The sequence below is a fragment of the Oryx dammah genome, unplaced genomic scaffold, assembly GCF_014754425.2.
Source record: "Oryx dammah isolate SB20612 unplaced genomic scaffold, SCBI_Odam_1.1 HiC_scaffold_6, whole genome shotgun sequence".
NCBI lineage: Eukaryota > Metazoa > Chordata > Mammalia > Artiodactyla > Bovidae > Oryx > Oryx dammah.
The window spans coordinates 29,295,909-29,313,506 of record NW_024070190.1 but is presented as its reverse complement, the minus strand read 5'-3'; the positions used below and the strand labels follow the sequence as shown (position 1 = coordinate 29,313,506).

Here is a 17,598-nt window from a genome sequence, read left to right as displayed (position 1 = left end):
ATAATTCCAGTAAATGTAATTATATAGGTGAATAGCCAGTGTTCTTGTATTTTGAGTTTCTAACTCCTCTTTTTTTCATACATGATTTAAAAGACAATACATTTAACAGTAATTACAGATATATGTTAATGGACACATCTGCATAAAGATGCAATTTATAGCACCATCATAATAGGGAAAAGAAACAATATGGAAGCATAGGGTTTGTGTGTTGTTGAAACTAATTTGGTTTCAATTCAAATTAGATTGTTATATATTTAGAATATTAATTGTAATCCCTGTTGTACCCACTAAGAAAATATTTGAGAAATACAGAAGTTTCCTCTATTTTGTTAAAATAATATCTAAAAATTAGTTTATGAGAAAATGTATTTGTTTGCTAGCTTAAAAGTCTTTTAATTCCAGCATTAGTCAATCACCAAATATTTATTATGTACCTAATAATGGGTTTCTGCTACATTTCAATAATTATCTCCATTTCTTCCCACTAAATGTGTAAACATATAATTAATAAAGACTTTATTATATGATGTCTAGAGTGACTTCATAGACTTGGAATATGTTAGATAAAATGTTCACATTTTCTTTCTTTTTAAAAAAACTATTTTTGTCTCTGCTGGAGTCTTCATTGCTGCGCACGAGTTTTCTCCAGTTGTAGCAGTGGGGGTTCCTCTCTAACTGCAGCGCGTGGGCTTCCCATTGCGGTGGCTTCTCTTGGTGCAGAGCACAGGCTCTAGGGTGCGTGGGCTTCAGTAGTTGCAGGTCTTGGGCTTAGATGCCTCATGGCATACAGGATCTTTCCAACGAGGGGTTGAACCTGTGTGCCATGCATTAGCAGGAAGATTCCTAACCACTGGACTGCTAGGGAAGCTCTCCACATTTTCATATTTCTTAATGGCATTTATTCTGTAAAGAAGGTGAAAATGTGTGCCCCTGACAGTGTTAAAGGTGTTTCTGTCTGCATACCTTTCAAACCACAGTACCTGGATGTAGGTGGAAGGCACCTATATGATCCAGTATGTGTTCCCTTCACTCTCAAAGTATTAAGGGTATTGCCATCACTACCAGAAAATGTGGACCATAGCCACAGACGCTCAAATTCTAAGCTTTCAGAATGTGCTTCATGCTAACCATGAAGGCTTTTCCCTTTCCTTATCAGCTACCACTCTGGTAAAATAAAAACTAAACTGCTGATGCAAATATTGCTCACAGAGAACATTTACTTAACATTATCTAAAATGTGCTATTAAAATAGGTGAATAAATTTATACCTGGCCTATTGACGCTTCTTTATTTCTTTGGGAATACTAGTGTAATTTGTCAGTATTGAAACAGAAACTTTTTTTTTTTTTTAATAGCAAGGCCTGAATTTCTTCTCTCCAGATGTAACCAATGTCAAGAAGTCATACCCTACACAGTTAAGGACACCGGCCTTGCAGCACTGACCTCTACAGCCTGACCAATTTGAATCTTGTCTCTGGGTCATCTGAGGAAGTATAAGTGGTATTGTGGACTGTAAACAGACCAAGTCTAGCAGGTGCCATTTACGTAAACTAGAGTGTCAATAGTATCCGCTGAAGCTGTACAAGATGGTTTTCTTAAATTGAATTATCTCTCATCTTCTTCCAGTCTCAGAAACAAAGATGCTGGGTTTTGGCGGGGGGGTTTGGTATCATTTGAAGAACTGTCTAGTAGTTCAACATAACTAGCAAAGTATAAAGACTTGACACCTAATGGCTTCTATTCTATCCTCTCATGGTGAAAATTATTTGGTGACTTCAGAAGAGTAATAGACATTTAGAATGACACTTTGGACAGGAAAATGGAAGCAGCAACTAAGGATTATTAGTAGAACCAGTTCTGAGAGGAATTAGCAGTAATCGGCTCAGTATTAGATGACAGACACCAGCCTGTTTGGAAAGAGGATCTTTATCATTTTTTAATAGGGTTGTGCCATTCTTTTTAATCTACTTATAGGTATGAGTATGATCCTTAAACTATTCCTGCAACTTTTCATAAATCTGATGCTACAAATTATGTTCATAAAAAATAGTAAGGAGTACAACCAAGCTTAAAAAGCAATATAAAATATTGTAATTGAGAGGTTTGCTTCAAAGAGGTAATTAACCTTACGTTTATACATTTTAATCTACTTTTAAGTGCAAGAGAGATTGGTAAATGCCTCAATAAAGAAAAGTGTTCTGTTTAAATTAGATAAAATTGTTGTTTACTAGTGCTTATCGTTGTACTCCAAGTAGTCAAGTGATCTGTGAATCCAATTTAGTTTATTGGACAGTAAATAGTACTCATAACTTTTATCAGTGTTTGTCAGGGAGCCCTCTGAAATTCACTCCATACTTTGAGGAAGTTTAATTTTATTGTATAGTATAGACTTTAATTTTTTTTGTTTCCTTTTAAACCTATGACGTTACCTTAAAGCATTATCATCCCTGCAAACCAGATTGCAGTAAACATTAGTGATATCTCGTTAATGCTTTCTTGCTCTAAGATTTCTTAATCCATAGGGTAAAAAAGGAGACATTGGTTCCCTAATATCTGATGCAGCTTTTCCTTTGCAAACTTAACAACATTACCATTGCCACCACCAGCAATTTATTTTTTTTAATTAATTTATTTATTTTTAATTTTTACTTTACAATTCTGTATTGGTTTTGGCATAGATTGACATGAATCCACCACAGGTGTACATGCGTTCCCAAACATGAGCCCCCCTCCCACCCCCCTCCCCACAACATCTCTCTGGGTCATCCCCGCGCGTCAGCCCCAAGCGTGTCATATCCTGCATCAGACATAGACTGGCATTTCGATTCTTACATGATATTATACATGTTTCAATGCCATTCTCCCAAATCATCACACCCTCTCCCTCTCCCTCTGAGTCCAAAAGTCCACTATACACATCTGTGTCTTTTTTGCTGTCCTGCACACAGGGTCATCATTGCCATCTTCCTAAATTCCATATATATGTGTTAGTATACTGTATTGGTGTTTTTCTTTCTGGCTCACTTCACTCTGTATAATCGGCTCCAGTTTCATCCATCTCAGCAGAACTGATTCAAATGTATTCTTTTTAATGGCTGAGTAATATTCCATTGTGTATATGTACCACAGCTTTCTTATCCATTCATCTACTGATGGACATCTAGGTTGTTTCCATGTCCTGGCTATTATAAACAGTGCTGCAATGAACATTGGGGTACATGTGTCTCTTTCAATTCTGGTTTCCTCTGTGTGTATGCCCAACAGTGGGATTGCTGGGTCGTAAGGCAGTTCTATTTGCAGTTTTTTAAGGAATCTCCACACTGTTCTCCATAGTGGCTGTACTAGTTTGCATTCCCACCAACAGTGTAGGATGGTTCCCTTCTCTCCACATCCTCTCCAGCATTTATTGCTTGCAGATTTTTGGATCGCAGACATTCTGAGTGGTGTGAAGTGGTACCTCATTGTGGTTTTGATTTGCATTTCTCTAATAATGAGTGATGTTGAGCATCTTTTCATGTGTTTGTTGGCCATCCGTATGTCTTCTTTGGAGAAATGTCTATTTAGTTCTTTGGCCCATTTTTTGATTGGGTCGTTTATTTTTCTGGAATTGAGCTGCAGGAGTTGCTTGTATATTTTTGAGATTAGTTGTTTGTCAGTTGCTTCATTAGCTATTATTTTCTCCCATTCGGAAGGCTGTCTTTTCACTTTGCTTATGTTTTCCTTTGTTGTGCAGAAGCTTTTAATTTTAATTAGATCCCATTTGTTTATTTTTGCTTTTATTTCCAGAATTCTGGGAGGTGGATCATAGAGGATCCTGCTGTGGTTTATGTCGGAGAGTGTTTTGCCTATGTTCTCCTCTAAGAGTTTTATAGTTTCTGGTCTTACATTTAGATCTTTAATCCATTTTGAGTTTATCTTTGTGTGCGGTGTTAGAAAGTGATCTAGTTTCATTCTTTTACAAGTGGTTGACCAGTTTTCCCAGCACCACTTGTTAAAGAGATTGTCTTTACTCCATTGTATATTCTTGCCTCCTTTGTCAAAGATAAGGTGTCCATATGTATGTGGATTTATCTCTGGGCTTTCTATTTTGTTCCATTGATCTATATGTCTGTCTTTGTGCCAATACCATACTGTCTTGATTACTGTGGCTTTGTAGTAGAGCCTGAAGTCAGGCAAATTGATTCCTCCAGTTCCATTCTTCTTTCTCAAGATTGCTTTGGCTATTCGTGGTTTTTTGTATTTCCATACAAATCTTGAAATTATTTGTTCTAGTTCTGCGAAAAATGTCGCCAGTATCTTGATAGGGATTGCATTGAATTTGTAAATTGCTTTGGGTAATATACTCATTTTCACTATATTGATTCTTCCGATCCATGAGCATGGTATATTTCTCCATCTATTAGTGTCCTCTTTGATGTCTTTCATCAGTGTTTTATAGTTTTCTGTATATAGGTCTTTAGTTTCTTTAGGTAGATATATTCCTAAGTATTTTATTCTTTTTGTTGCAATGGTGAATGGAATTGTTTCCTTAATTTCTTCTTCTACTTTCTCATTATTAGTGTATAGGAATGCAAGGGATTTCTGTGTGTTGATTTTATATCCTGCAACTTTACTATATTCATTAATTAGCTCTAGTAATTTTCTGGTAGAGTCTTTAGGGTTTTCTATGTAGAGGATCATGTCATCTGCAAACAGTGAGAGTTTTACTTCTTCTTTTCCAATTTGGATTCCTTTTATTTCTTTTTCTGCTCTGATTGCTGTGGCTAAAACTTCCAGAACTATGTTGAATAGTAGTGGTGAAAGTGGACACCCTTGTCTTGTTCCTGACTTAAGGGGAAATGCTTTCAATTTTTCACCATTGAGGATAATGTTTGCTGTGGGTTTGTCATATATAGCTTTTATTATATTGAGGTATGTTCCTTCTATTCCTGCTTTCTGGAGAGTTTTTATCATAAATGGATGTTGAATTTTGTCAAAGGCCTTCTCTACATCTATTGAGATAATCATATGGTTTTTATTTTTCAATTTGTTAATGTGGTGAATTACATTGATTGATTTGCGGATGTTGAAGAATCCTTGCATCCCTGGGATAAAGCCCACTTGGTCATGACCACCAGCAATTTAAAAGGAAATCTTACCAATAGGAAGCCCATGATTAGAAGTAGTGGTATCAGTAGCATCTTCATTGATAATGGAGAATAACTTTGTACATGCATATCCATTTGAAAATCTTTACTGTTGTACTCAGGAAGAAATACATGGATTTCGAAAGGGGTCCATTTAGAATACCAGTAGTATCCTGTATCCCACTACTGCAGTGATTAGGACTAAACCACAAGAAAAGGACAGGAAGGATGGAGGGAGGGAGAAAGCCATTGATGTTTGATTGCTCAATTTTTTCCATAACACTACTCAGTTCAGTTCAGCTGCTTAGTCATGTCTGACTCTTTGCGATCCCATGGACTGCAGCACACCAGGCTTCCCTGTCCATCACCAACTCCCGGAGCTTGCTCAAACTCATGTCCATCAAGTAGGTGATGCCATTTGACCATCTCATCCTCTGTCGTCCCCTTCTCCTGCCTTCAGTCTTTCCCAGAATCAGGGTCTTTTCGATTGAATCAGTTCTTCACATCAGGTGGCCAGAGTATTGGAGCTTCTGCTTCAGCATCAGTCCTTCCAATAAATATTCAAGACTGATTTCCTTTAGAATGGACTGGTTGGATCTCCCTGCATTCCAGGGGACTCTCAAGGGTCTTCTCCAACACCACAGTTCAAAAGCATCAATTCTTCAGCGCTCAGCTTTCTTTATAGTCCAACTCTGACATCCATAGATGACTCCTGGAAAAACCATAGCTTTGACTATCGGGACCTTTGTTGGCAAAGTAATGTCTCTGCTTTTTAATATGCTGTCTAGGTTGGTCATAACTTTTCTTCCAAGGAGCAAGCGTCTTATGATTTCATGGCTGCAGTCAGCATCTGCAGTGATTTTGGAGCCCCCCAAAATAAAGACTGTCACAGTTTCCATTGTTTCCCCATCTATTTGCTATGAAGTGATGGGACCGAATGCCATGATTTTCGTTTTTTGATGTTGAGTTTTAAGCCAGCTCTTTGACCCTCCTCTTTCACTTTCATCAAGAGGCTCTTTAGTTACTCTTAGCTTTCTGCCATAGGGAGGTGTCATCTGTATTTCTGAGGTTACTGATATTTCTCCCGGCAATCTTGATCCCATCATGTGCTTCATACAGCCCAGCTTACTCTGGATGTAAGTTAAATAAGCAGGGTGACAATATACAGCCTTGATGTACTCCTTTCCCAATTTGGAACCAATCTGTTGTTCCATGTCCAGTTCTAACTGTTGCTTCTTGACCTGCATACAGATTTCTCAGGAGGCAGGTCAAGTGGTCTGGTAATTCCATCTCCTTAAGAATTTTCTACTGTTTGTTGTGATCCACACAGTCAAAGGCTTTGGCATAGTCAATAAAGCAGAAGTAGATTTTTTCTGGAATTCTCTTGCTTTTTCTGTGATCTAATGGATGTTAGCAATTTGATCTCTGGTTCCTCTGCCTTTTCTAAATCTACCTTAAACATCTGGAAGTTCACAGTTCATGTACTGTTGCAGCCTTTTGGAGAATTTTGAGCATTACTTGATAGCGTGTGAGATGAGTGCAATTGTGCAGTAGTTTGAACATTCTTTGGCATTGCCTTTCTTTGGGATTAGAATGAAAACTGACCTTTTCCAGTCTTGTGGCCACTGCTGAGTTTTCCAAATTTGCTGGCATATTGAATGCAGCACTTTCACAGCGTCATCTTTTAGGATTTGAAAGAGCTCAACTGGAATTGCATCTCCTCCACTAGCTCTGTTCATAGTGATGCCTCCTAAGACCCACTTGACTTCGGACTACAGGATCTGGCTCTAGGTGAGTGATCACACCATCGTGGTTATCTGGGTCACTGAGATCTTTTTATAGTTCTTCTATGTATTCTTGACACCTCTTCTTAATATCTCCTGCTTCTACTAGGTCCATACCATTTCTGTCCTTTATTGTGCCCATCTTTGCATGAAATATTCACTTGGTATCTCTAATTTTCTTGAAGAGATCTCTAGTCTTTCCCATTCTATTGTTTTCCTCTATTTCTTTGCATTGATTACTAAGGAAGTCTTTCTTATCCCTCCTATTCTTTGCAACTCTGTATTCAAATGGATATATCTTTCCTTTTCTCCTTTGCCTTCCTTTCACTTCTCTTCTTTCCTCAGCTATTTGTAAGGCCTCCTCAAACAACCAGTTTTTGTTTTTGCATTTCTTTCTCTTGGGGATGGTCTTGATCACTGCCTCTTCATCTCTACTTCACCTCTAATATCACTTTGGCCCACTATGGCTTCAAGCCCCCTTGTCATGGATGCCTGTCTTGGTCAGTCTCAACTAATTATAAGGATGAGTTGCTCAGCAAGAGAGAGAAGGGGAAGGGGGTGGGGGGTTGGTCTTGAATTAAATTTTTAAGGATAAGTGGGCTTCTCCAATCAAAGGTAGATAAAGCACACTTCAGGTAGGGAACTTATATATGAACTATGGGGTATAGAAAAATAATTCTACAAGTTTTTTTTTTTTTCCAGAATGTTACTAAATAGTTGCATCACAATTTGTTGAACAAACTTTCTTCTCCCAGTGTAAAATGACAACTTCTACATTTATCATATTTTAATATGTATGTGGGTATATTTATTTCAGTCCATTTGGGCTGATATAACAAAATACCACCCATGGAGGGTAACCAAGCTTGTTATAGCCCAGGTCCTCTGTACTGAGTATTCTACCCCTGATGTGGCTACTTCCTGCTACTGTAGTCTCAATTCAAACATCACCTCCTCAGTGAGGAAGTAGCACCCATCTAAATTAGCTCTCCTCCCCAGTCATACTTTTTCATCCTATTTGTTTCCTTAATGTCATTTATTGTTATTTCAAATTATCTTCTTCATTTTTGTGTTATTTATATAGTATCTGTCCTCACTAGAATATATATCCTGTGAGAGCACAGATTTTGTTTGTCCTATTCACATCTGTATTCTCCCTCTCTAACAAAGGTCCTGACAGATGATAAGCTCTTGGTAAGTATTTGTTGAGTAAAGTAGCTGAGCGAAAACCAGACTCAAACAGTGGAGTCCTAATGCAGTGTACTTGCCATCATTCCATTTATTCTGCCTTTCATGAAAGCGCTTATACATTTGGAACTACAATAAGGATTGATGTTCAGAATAATAACACTAACATGTGCTATAAGATTCTCTATTATCAAAGAAAATTTTCATTTGAGTTCAATAAACTAAACTAATTAAAGCAGGGATGTCATGGTATGTTATTATATTAGTACATTTAGGAAGATTTCCAACTAAAGAGACTTTCTCCTTTTTCTTTAATCAGAAAATTAAATTAGCCCAGAGTTCTTCATTCCCCCAAAAGTCCCTGTTAATTAGGAGTGTTCTCTAAATCTGTATTATTAGCAGAATTTGTCATCTGTTTCATTATCCTGTTTATTAGAGCCGTCTGAGCAGGGTGTCTTTGCTCATATCCTGGTTTGTGTATCATAGTGAAAAGAAAAATTATTTCCTAGATTCTCTCTTTTTTTCCTATTCTGTGACACAGGCATATTTCATGCTGTTTGTTTAACAACTTAATTTCCTTGTGTCAGTTCCCAGTATAAAGTAGGAATGATATTATTGACTTGGCTATTAAGTCAAATAATTAGATTTAGAGTCTACTTAAAAACATTAGTGCTTTGAAACATTGTGATAACTGAATATTGAAAACAACCTAACAGTCCATCAGTAAAGGACTGTTTAAGTAAAGTAAAGGACTGTCCATTTAATGGACTATTATGCCGCCATAAAAAATAATGGGGACATTGCTTACCAACATAGAAAGATCGCCTAGTGAAAAAACACGGTCCAGGGCAGGCTGCATAGTGTTATTCTTTTGTTGTTGTTGTTTAAAATAAAAAGAAGAAAAATAACTATGTATTTTGCTTGTGTGTACATAGAGAAATTATAGAAAGATATACAGGGAAGTAATAACAGTGATAACCAGATTGGAAAATAGTAGGACTAGAAATGGGAAATGGGAGAGACTAGGGAGTGGAATTTATACCATGTTTTTCTTTTCATAGATTAATATTTGGAGTCTATAGGTTATATATTGTTTGTAGCAAAAATTGAAAGGTTAAATTAAAAAAAAACCATAACTAAAAGCAATGTATGGTTCTGGACTGCATCTTACAGGATTAAAAAAAAGTGCTATAAAAAACATTAAGGGACTTCCCTGGTGGTCCAGTGACTAAGACGCCATGCTCCCAAGGCCAGGGGCCCAGATTCAATCCCTCTTCAGGGAACTAGATCCCACATGCCACAGCTAAGAGTTTGCATGCCGCAACTGAAGATCCTGAGTGCTGCAACTAAGACCTGGTGCAGCAAAAAAAAAAAAAAAAGCCTATTAGGACAGTTAATAAAATTCAATTATGGAATATAGATTAGAGGAAATAATAAATAATAATAAATTAATAAACTTAATTAATATTAAGTTTATTAATTTATCAACTATACCATGGTAACCTAAAAGAATATATTTGTTCTTAGGAAATACACACTGAATTAGTAAGGAATAAAGGACATGATATATGCAAGTTATGCTCAAATGACCTGAAAGAATAAATAAAAATATGTATGTATGTGTATATACATACATATCAGAGGATTGATAAATTTTGACAAAATGAAAAACTAATAGATCTGAATAAACATTCTCTATACTTTTCTTCAAACTTTTCTGCTAGTTTAAAATTGTCTTTTAGTCGCTAAGTCATGTCTGATTCTTTACAACCTCATGGACACTAACCCGACAGGCTCTTTTTTCCATGGAATTTTCCAAACAAGAATAGTGGAGTCGGTTGCCATTTCCTTCTCCACAGAATCTTCCCAACCCAGGATTCAAATCCACATCATGGATTCTTTACCACTGAGCTACCAGGGAAGCCCAGTTTCAAATTATCTCCACGGGGGGGGGCGCCCCCAAAAAAAAGGTTAATAAAAAACAAGCAAAGAATCTTAGAAGTTCAGGTTTTTAAACAGTAGTGCTTATCACTTTCTGGTGAAATTTTTGCCGTCAGTTTTCAGTTTTTTTCCATGACTGGTAATGCTCGTCAGAGGCAGTGGCAGAAGTGGTGACTGACTACAGTCTACTTTATGGCTGAAAATCATCTGCCTGTCTACTTCTTATCCTGCCTTCTATTTTTCAGTTGCATCTTCACTACAACTTAGAGGTGACATTTTTGATACAGTGACAATATGTGGCTTTTTAATATACCTTGAACAAAATTTCCTAAGGATATTAACTGTCTTGGGACTTTGTGTATAGTGCTAAAATACATAGTTCATTTTGTAGTGGTAAAGCTACAGGAACATTTAGTCTGGTTGTGTGGCAGTGAGTGACTGAATTTGTATTATTATTTTTGAGTTAGATATTTTGACATTTGTATGAACTACCATCTCTAGTATAAATGACTTAACATTATAGTTGATTCTAGCCAGACTGGCCTCTTAAGTGCTTGAGAAGTAAGGCATATGTCACAGTAAAGTGAGGAGTAAATTATCTGCTTGTATAAACTGTCCAGAGAATGTTTGATTTTTATTGCTTTGTATTTTAAGTATGTTAAATTTGATTGTTCTGAGTGAAAATACCCTAAGGTCTTATCTAATAAATGATGCTGACACTAAACAAATCTGGTATCAACTGAATTGTTAGTGTTTGTTTCCTGTCTGTTTAGGGAAGCACATGATTTTGTGCTATTGTAGAAGTCTGGAAAACAGGAATAATAATAATTCCCATGGGATGGGGAGGGAGATGGAAGGGCGGTTCAAAAGGGAAGGGATTTAAGAATTCCTAAGGCTCATTCATGTTGAGGTTTGACAGAAAACAACATAATTCTGTAAAGCAATTATCCTTCAATTAAAAATTAATTAAAAACAATAATAATTCCCAGCCCTTTCCCTTCTCACTTTATAAAAAAATTGGGAGGAATTGAGAGACAGTAGCACTTAAGCTCGTACTTGATCAGAACTAACAGTGTCATTTTTCTATAACTAAGGCAAACGGCTATTTTTACTACTTTTCCCACAGCTACTCCAGACCCATTTCACACCTTTGAAAACTAGTTCCCAGTTAGAGTAATGTGAGTTTCTTGGGCCTCATTAGCTGAATAATGCCCATGCATACAAATGGGTCTTCAGATTTAGTTAAGTACTTTGTATTTTCATGCAATAAATTGACTAGATGGCTATGAAGTAGATCATGCTGGCAAAAAACCATTTACTTAGTTTGTGGATTTAAAAAAAAAAAATAGCTCTGTAAAACAGCTTAGATCATTGTATTTCAAAATAAGAATTTACTGAAAATATAATTGAATATTTATTACTGAACATTGCTTAATCCCCTTTCAGTAATTTGAAACACCATTCAAGGTCTTGGAATTTTGGGGTTATTATTTTGAAAAGAGTTCTCATAATATAGCTCTCCATATGCAGCAGATAAAAGATTCCCAGGTGGCTCAGTGGTGAAGAATCTACCTACCAGTGCAGGAGATGCACGTTCAATGCTTGGGTCGAGACGATCCCTTAGAGGAGGAAATGGAAGCCACTCCATTTTTCTTACCAAGAAAATCCCATGGACAGAGGAGCCTGGTGGGCTGTATACTCTGTGGGGTCGCGAAGAGTCGGACATAACTGAGCACACACGGTGCAGCAGATAGTGGAACCTGGACTGTGTCTATACCAGTTTACTACAGCTCTCTATACATTCTTCATATTCTCATATATTTATTTATATTAACAAGTACAGAAGGTAGAAAATATTTCTCCTTTGTTTTAGGAAATTGAACCTCACATGACACCTAAGGATAAAAGATTTTAAGAATCTACACATACATCCAGAAAAAAGTATAGTAAAATTCCATTCACTTAGAATTTTTGCTAATGTAGACCAAAAGTCGTGATTCTTAAGAACATAATTCAGATAAATTCTCCCAGTGTGAATTAGGTTTTATTCATAAAGATTTATCCAATTAAAAATCAATAACTTATTTAAATAGGAAATAGGGAATTATATCTAATTGTGGCTTACTTACCATTTATTGATAATTATTTTCAAATCTCTAATCCAGTAATTAATTCTTATATTAATTCTTCTATTACCTAAAATGTTTTATAGACATATTATTACATAATGTAACCCTATTATAAATTGTAATGGTGTCATTAACTTAGCTCGTTTTACTTGTTTAGTGCCTATTCGTTCTAGTTTATAATTGTTAATTCCCTTTATAGTAGGACTTGTACTTGGAAGTAATAAAATCAGATTTCTTTATAAATATTTATGGTACAGACCTTTCCATAAACCAGACTGTAGCCCTTTTCTTTTCTAATTGTTTCCAATAAACTCTACTTATATCTCTTTTTTTGGCCTTTATAGCAGTCTATACTACATACTCCCTAGGAAATTTAATCCTGGATATTTATGCCTTAACTTCCAATTAATCAAAACCTTGTCAACTTCATGTATGTCTTGTGTTGTAAAGTGTGGAAAGGTAGTACTTAGAGTTTTTAGATAAATACATCTAACACGAAGTCTTCTTAGCATCTACAGTCATAGGGATCATTAAGTGAATGAGTCCTCTTCTGGAGTATCAGTCTTCCCAGGAGGATCTTTTTCTCATGATCTTAACTTTGTTTATCTCTTGTTGAAAGTATCCATTAGTAGCAGGTAGCAAAAAGCAGGCAGAACATGCTTTTTGAAAGTCTTAAGTTCTTCATTAAAACCTTAAAGTTTGCAAGATCTCCTTTTCTCTCCTTCATCTTTGGTGAGATTGAAGGTTACAGATTTTTGGCCACATCTATCACCAGAAAGGATGCAAATTGGTGGTTTGAGACGTTCCAGACACCAATAAAAAGCACTATTCAATCTTTTACAAATGTCCTCTAGGTGAGATATCATCACAAGTACAGTAGTTTCCCATACCGGCAGGGGGTATGTCCCAACAAATTGGATTCCTGAAACTGCATAGTAGCAGACCCTATTATATACTATGTTTTTTGTCACTATACATACATAACTACAGTAAAGTTTTAATTTATAAATTAGCCATAGTAAGAGATTTACAACGACTAATAATAAAATATAATAGTTATAATCTGTAATAAAAATTATGGTATGGGAATTGCTTGGTGGTCTAGTGATTAGGACTCCATGCTTCCACCTGCAGGAAACCCACATTAGATCCCTGGTTAGAGAAATAAGATCCCATAAGCCTCAAAGCACAACCGAAAAAAAAAAAAAAATAAATGATATGAATGTGGTCTCTTTGTCTTTCTCAAAGTTATCTTATTGTACTGTATTCACCCTTCTTATGGTGACAGGAAATGATTCAGTGCCTGTGTGATGAAATGAGGTGAGATGAGTGACACAGATTGTTATGTATTATTAAGCTGACATTGACTTTCTGATGACAGCATCAGAAGGAAGACATCAAGCCATGATGTCAGTGGTTGGGGGTCAGCAGCAGATGATGTCCATGATTGGGGATCCTTGATAGTTGAAGGGTATTTGTGTTTGTTTGTGTTTATTTCACTGAAATCTTTTATTTATTTATTTATTTTTACTGAAATCTTTTAGAAGAACATGGTAATTGGCAGTTGTCTCTTTTTAACACATCAAAGTTTTGCTGCCGTGTTTGAATCCTTCAGTGATAATAAGGGTAACTTTAATACTGCATTCCATCCATGAGTCTTGTTCCCTAATTTTATCCTTTAAAGTCTGTGCAATCTGAAAGACTTCAGCAAATTTTGGTATCGTCTGAATTGCTGGTTCTGTTTCACTTTCTTCTTTGTAATCTTTCTCCTTCTCTGTTGATGACTCAGCAACTTCTTACAGTTTCTCATCTAGTTACACTTCTTACTCCATGGTTTCCTATGTGTTCTGCTTCTTCATCAAGCATGTTGGCAAATCCTTCTTACTGTGTGAATGATTTTCCTAACTTTTCTGTTGATTGCCAGGAAGCCTTTAAAATCACTCATGACTGCAGGCCTTTATAATTTCTAGTTTAATTAATCCACTGCAGCTTTGATGAATATTATTGTGTCTGTAATAGTGAATGATTTCCAGTATGACATTGTGTCTAGGTTGGAGTCTGCATCAATTGCTGGTCAAATGTTATCAAATACCAGGAAGGTGTATGTGGCCTTGACAAACTGAATGATGCCCTGGTCAAGGGGTTGAAGCAGTGAAGTTGTATTTGAAGTTGTAAACTTCTAGCCTCAACATTTTCATGTTTATAACAATTCAGGTTGACTAGGTGCATTATCCATTATTAACAGGACTTTAAATTCCAACCTTTCCTCTTGCAAATGTTTTTTCACTTGTGGGATGAAACATGAGTAAAAAAAACCATCCAATAAATGAGGTGACAGTCACCCCTGCTTTCTGACAGTTTTTGAGAGCAAGTGAGTTCTTTGCCCTGCACACTACACATATTACTCTGAGCTTCTCACATGCCCTGCAGTGTTGCCACATAGGACCAGAGTTCATCTGTCCTTCCATGTTTTATACCCTGGTACCTTCTTTGCACTTTTATGAATGTAGCTTCTATTGGGCATCTTCTTCCAGAAGAGCCCAGTTTCATTGCCACTGAAGACTTGTGTTTCTGGTATCCTTTCTCCTTAATCAGTTCCAACACTGTCAGGAATGTGGCAGTAACTTCTTCATCAGCAGACTCACCCTCTCCAGTCATTTTTATGTTTTTCAGTCTAGATCTGTTCCTGAATCTGTGTAACCACCCTTTGTGTGTGGGTGTGACCAGTCACTCAGTCATGTCCCTAACTTTTGTAGTTTGAGGTGCAACATCAAATCTAGCACAGATTTTCTTTTTCCTTCTTCACAATTTCAGATAGAAGATTCATTCTTACTGTAGATCTTAGAAACTTTTTCACTTAAATGAAGTACTTCATGGCTTCTTTTTGGCATATTCAAATCTCCAGCATCGCTACTCTTGTACTTTGGGGCCATTAATAAGTAAAATAAGAGTTACTTAAACATAAGCTCTGCAGTACAGTGACAGTCAGTCTGGTAACCAGGGGGGTTACTGAATGACATACGGGAAGCATACATCACACAAAGGGATGATTCACATCCAGGGCAGGATAAATTGGGACAGTTCTCAAAATGATATGGAACTTAAAATTTATGAATTGTTTATTTCTGGAATTTTCCATTAGACTTCAGCTGACCGCTGGTAACTAAAACCACAAAAAGCAAAACTGTGGATAAGGGAGACTACTGTAATGTCATTCCACTGTCATCTGCCAGGATTAAAGTAGTGTATTCGGTTACTCTGTAGTCAAAAAAACCAAGCCCTAGTCCAGACTGCTGTAAGACAAGAGCTCATTGCACTGTCCCTTTTGTTCTGCCCAGGCAGAGGTAGCTTTTCCTTTTGTTGTTTGACTGATGGTTTGGAGGAAATAGTGCCTCTTTTGTAAAAAGTAACAGATTAGGTTATTTGTAATAAGCCAACTAATATCAGTAATCCTTGCCATTGGCATGAAGTAATCTTTGCCATTGGCATGAAGTATTATTCAGAACAGTAGTTATATTTTTATTGTGCCATTGTGATTTTCTATACAGAAACACCCAAGATTCATTATTTCTATTTTTTAAATTTATAGCTCTTTAACTATATCCGAGATTTCACTGCCAGGGCTCTGCTGGTGGCTCAATGGTAGAAAATCTGCCTACCAGTGCAAGAGATGAGGGATCCAGGGTTCAATCCCTGGTCCGGGAAGATATCCTGGAGAAGAAAATGGCAACCCACTCCAATGTTCTTGCCTGGAAAACCCCATGGACAGAGAAGTCTAGCAGGCTGTAGTCCATGGTGTTCCAAAGAGTCGGACATGACTAAGTGACTGAACAGTAAGATTTCACTGGCAGGATTGTAGGCCAGGCTTGATGTTTGTTTTATTAGAGATCCATGATATAGTACTTGAAAGCACTTCCTTTAGTTCATAGCTTCTGTTCAAGTATTTTTACTGTCCAAAAAGGTACTGCTACCATTTGCAATCATTCCTCAAAAATGTGAACCACCCTCAGTATAACTCTGGACAAAACATATGGCATCTGTGTGCTGAAAATTACCAAAAGCACATTGTTTACAGTTGGCTTTTCACCTTGGTTCCCAAGTGTTCGTGTACAGAATATGGACCTCATGTTCCATCACTCTCTTTGAATGATGTAGGAGCTTTAAGTTTTCCTGGGTTAGTTTGTATATTGAGTATTACAAAGAGAAGTCATTCTGCCTTGCTTTGGCTCTAATTGCAGAAAATGAAGTCACTGCTTTTGCTGTCTTGGATCAAGACCAGAAAGAAGTTGTTGATACCAATGGAGCTGGAGATGCATTTGTTGGAGGTACAGACTCACTTATATGATTCTTACTTATAAGTTAAACATTTCCTTTAACCCTATCTTTGCCACATGGCCAAGATTTTTTAATTTAATAACTTTTAATTTCTTCTTTTAAAGAATTAACTCCTGATATTTTTTCTATATGCTTCTCTCATTTTTATGAAGGGTATATCACTATAGAAAAATACATATTTGGGGCTTAAAGGTAATTTACTATTATGCTATATCCCAGTCATTTTTACAAGATTAATTGTGTCTGTCAGAATATGCATAAACAAGGTGCATCAAGTATAGTACATAGCGTATTCATAGCCCTTCAAGCTGAAATGTTAACACATTGTTGTTCTTTAAAACAAGTTGTGAATATTAATAGTATGCTAATAACTAAGGATGATGTCTTTGGATTATATCCTTTGATTGTATCATCTGTTTCTAACACATGATTGGATATTTATAAGAACTAAGTCTTTTTTGGAGTGAGTAGTCAAAAATAAAATCAAGAAAATTGGCAGAGTCTTGGCTTCCTGACTTAGGGATTCCTTGGTGGCTCAGACAGTAAAGGGTCTGCCTGCAATGCGGGAGATCCCAGTTTGATCCCTGGGTTGGGAAGATTCCCCTGGAGAAGAAAATGGCAACCCACTCTAGTATTCTTGCATGAAAAATCCCATGGACAGAGAAGCCTGGCAGGCTACAGTCCATGGGGTTGCAAAGAGTCAGACACAGCTGAGCAACTTCATTTTCACTTGGCTTCCTGACTTAGGTTGATGTAAAATCTGATTCATAAGTTCTGAACTCCTTCTGGCTAAGTGTAGTTAAGCTAGGTTAAGATCTCTAGAAAGCTTTAGATTCCTGGAGTGATAGCCCAAAAGAGTCCCTCCTGATCTTTAGTTCTCATAACATCAAGGAAAGAAAGGTAAATGGAACTTGTCCTTCTTTCCTTGGAGTATAATTTGAATTATGGGAAACTTATTTGAGATTATGTAATGGTTTTAACTTGTGAAGTGAAGTGGCTCAGTCACGTCTGACTCTTTGTGACCCTGTGGACTGTAGCCCACCAGGTTCCTCCGTCCATGGGATTCTCCAGGCAAGAATACTGGAGTGGGTT

At 36.7% G+C, this 17,598-nt stretch overlaps 1 protein-coding gene across 2 annotated transcripts in view; it reads left to right on the top strand.

The window, feature by feature from the left end:
* ADK (adenosine kinase) overlaps positions 1-17,598 on the top strand; it is a 536,287-nt gene that overhangs the window by 488,316 nt on the left and 30,373 nt on the right. For both annotated transcript variants that reach the window (XM_040242473.1, XM_040242472.1), the window contains exon 10: positions 16,410-16,496. In XM_040242473.1, coding sequence (XP_040098407.1) covers positions 16,410-16,496 — 87 coding nt within the window. The remainder of the gene's footprint in view (positions 1-16,409; positions 16,497-17,598) is intronic.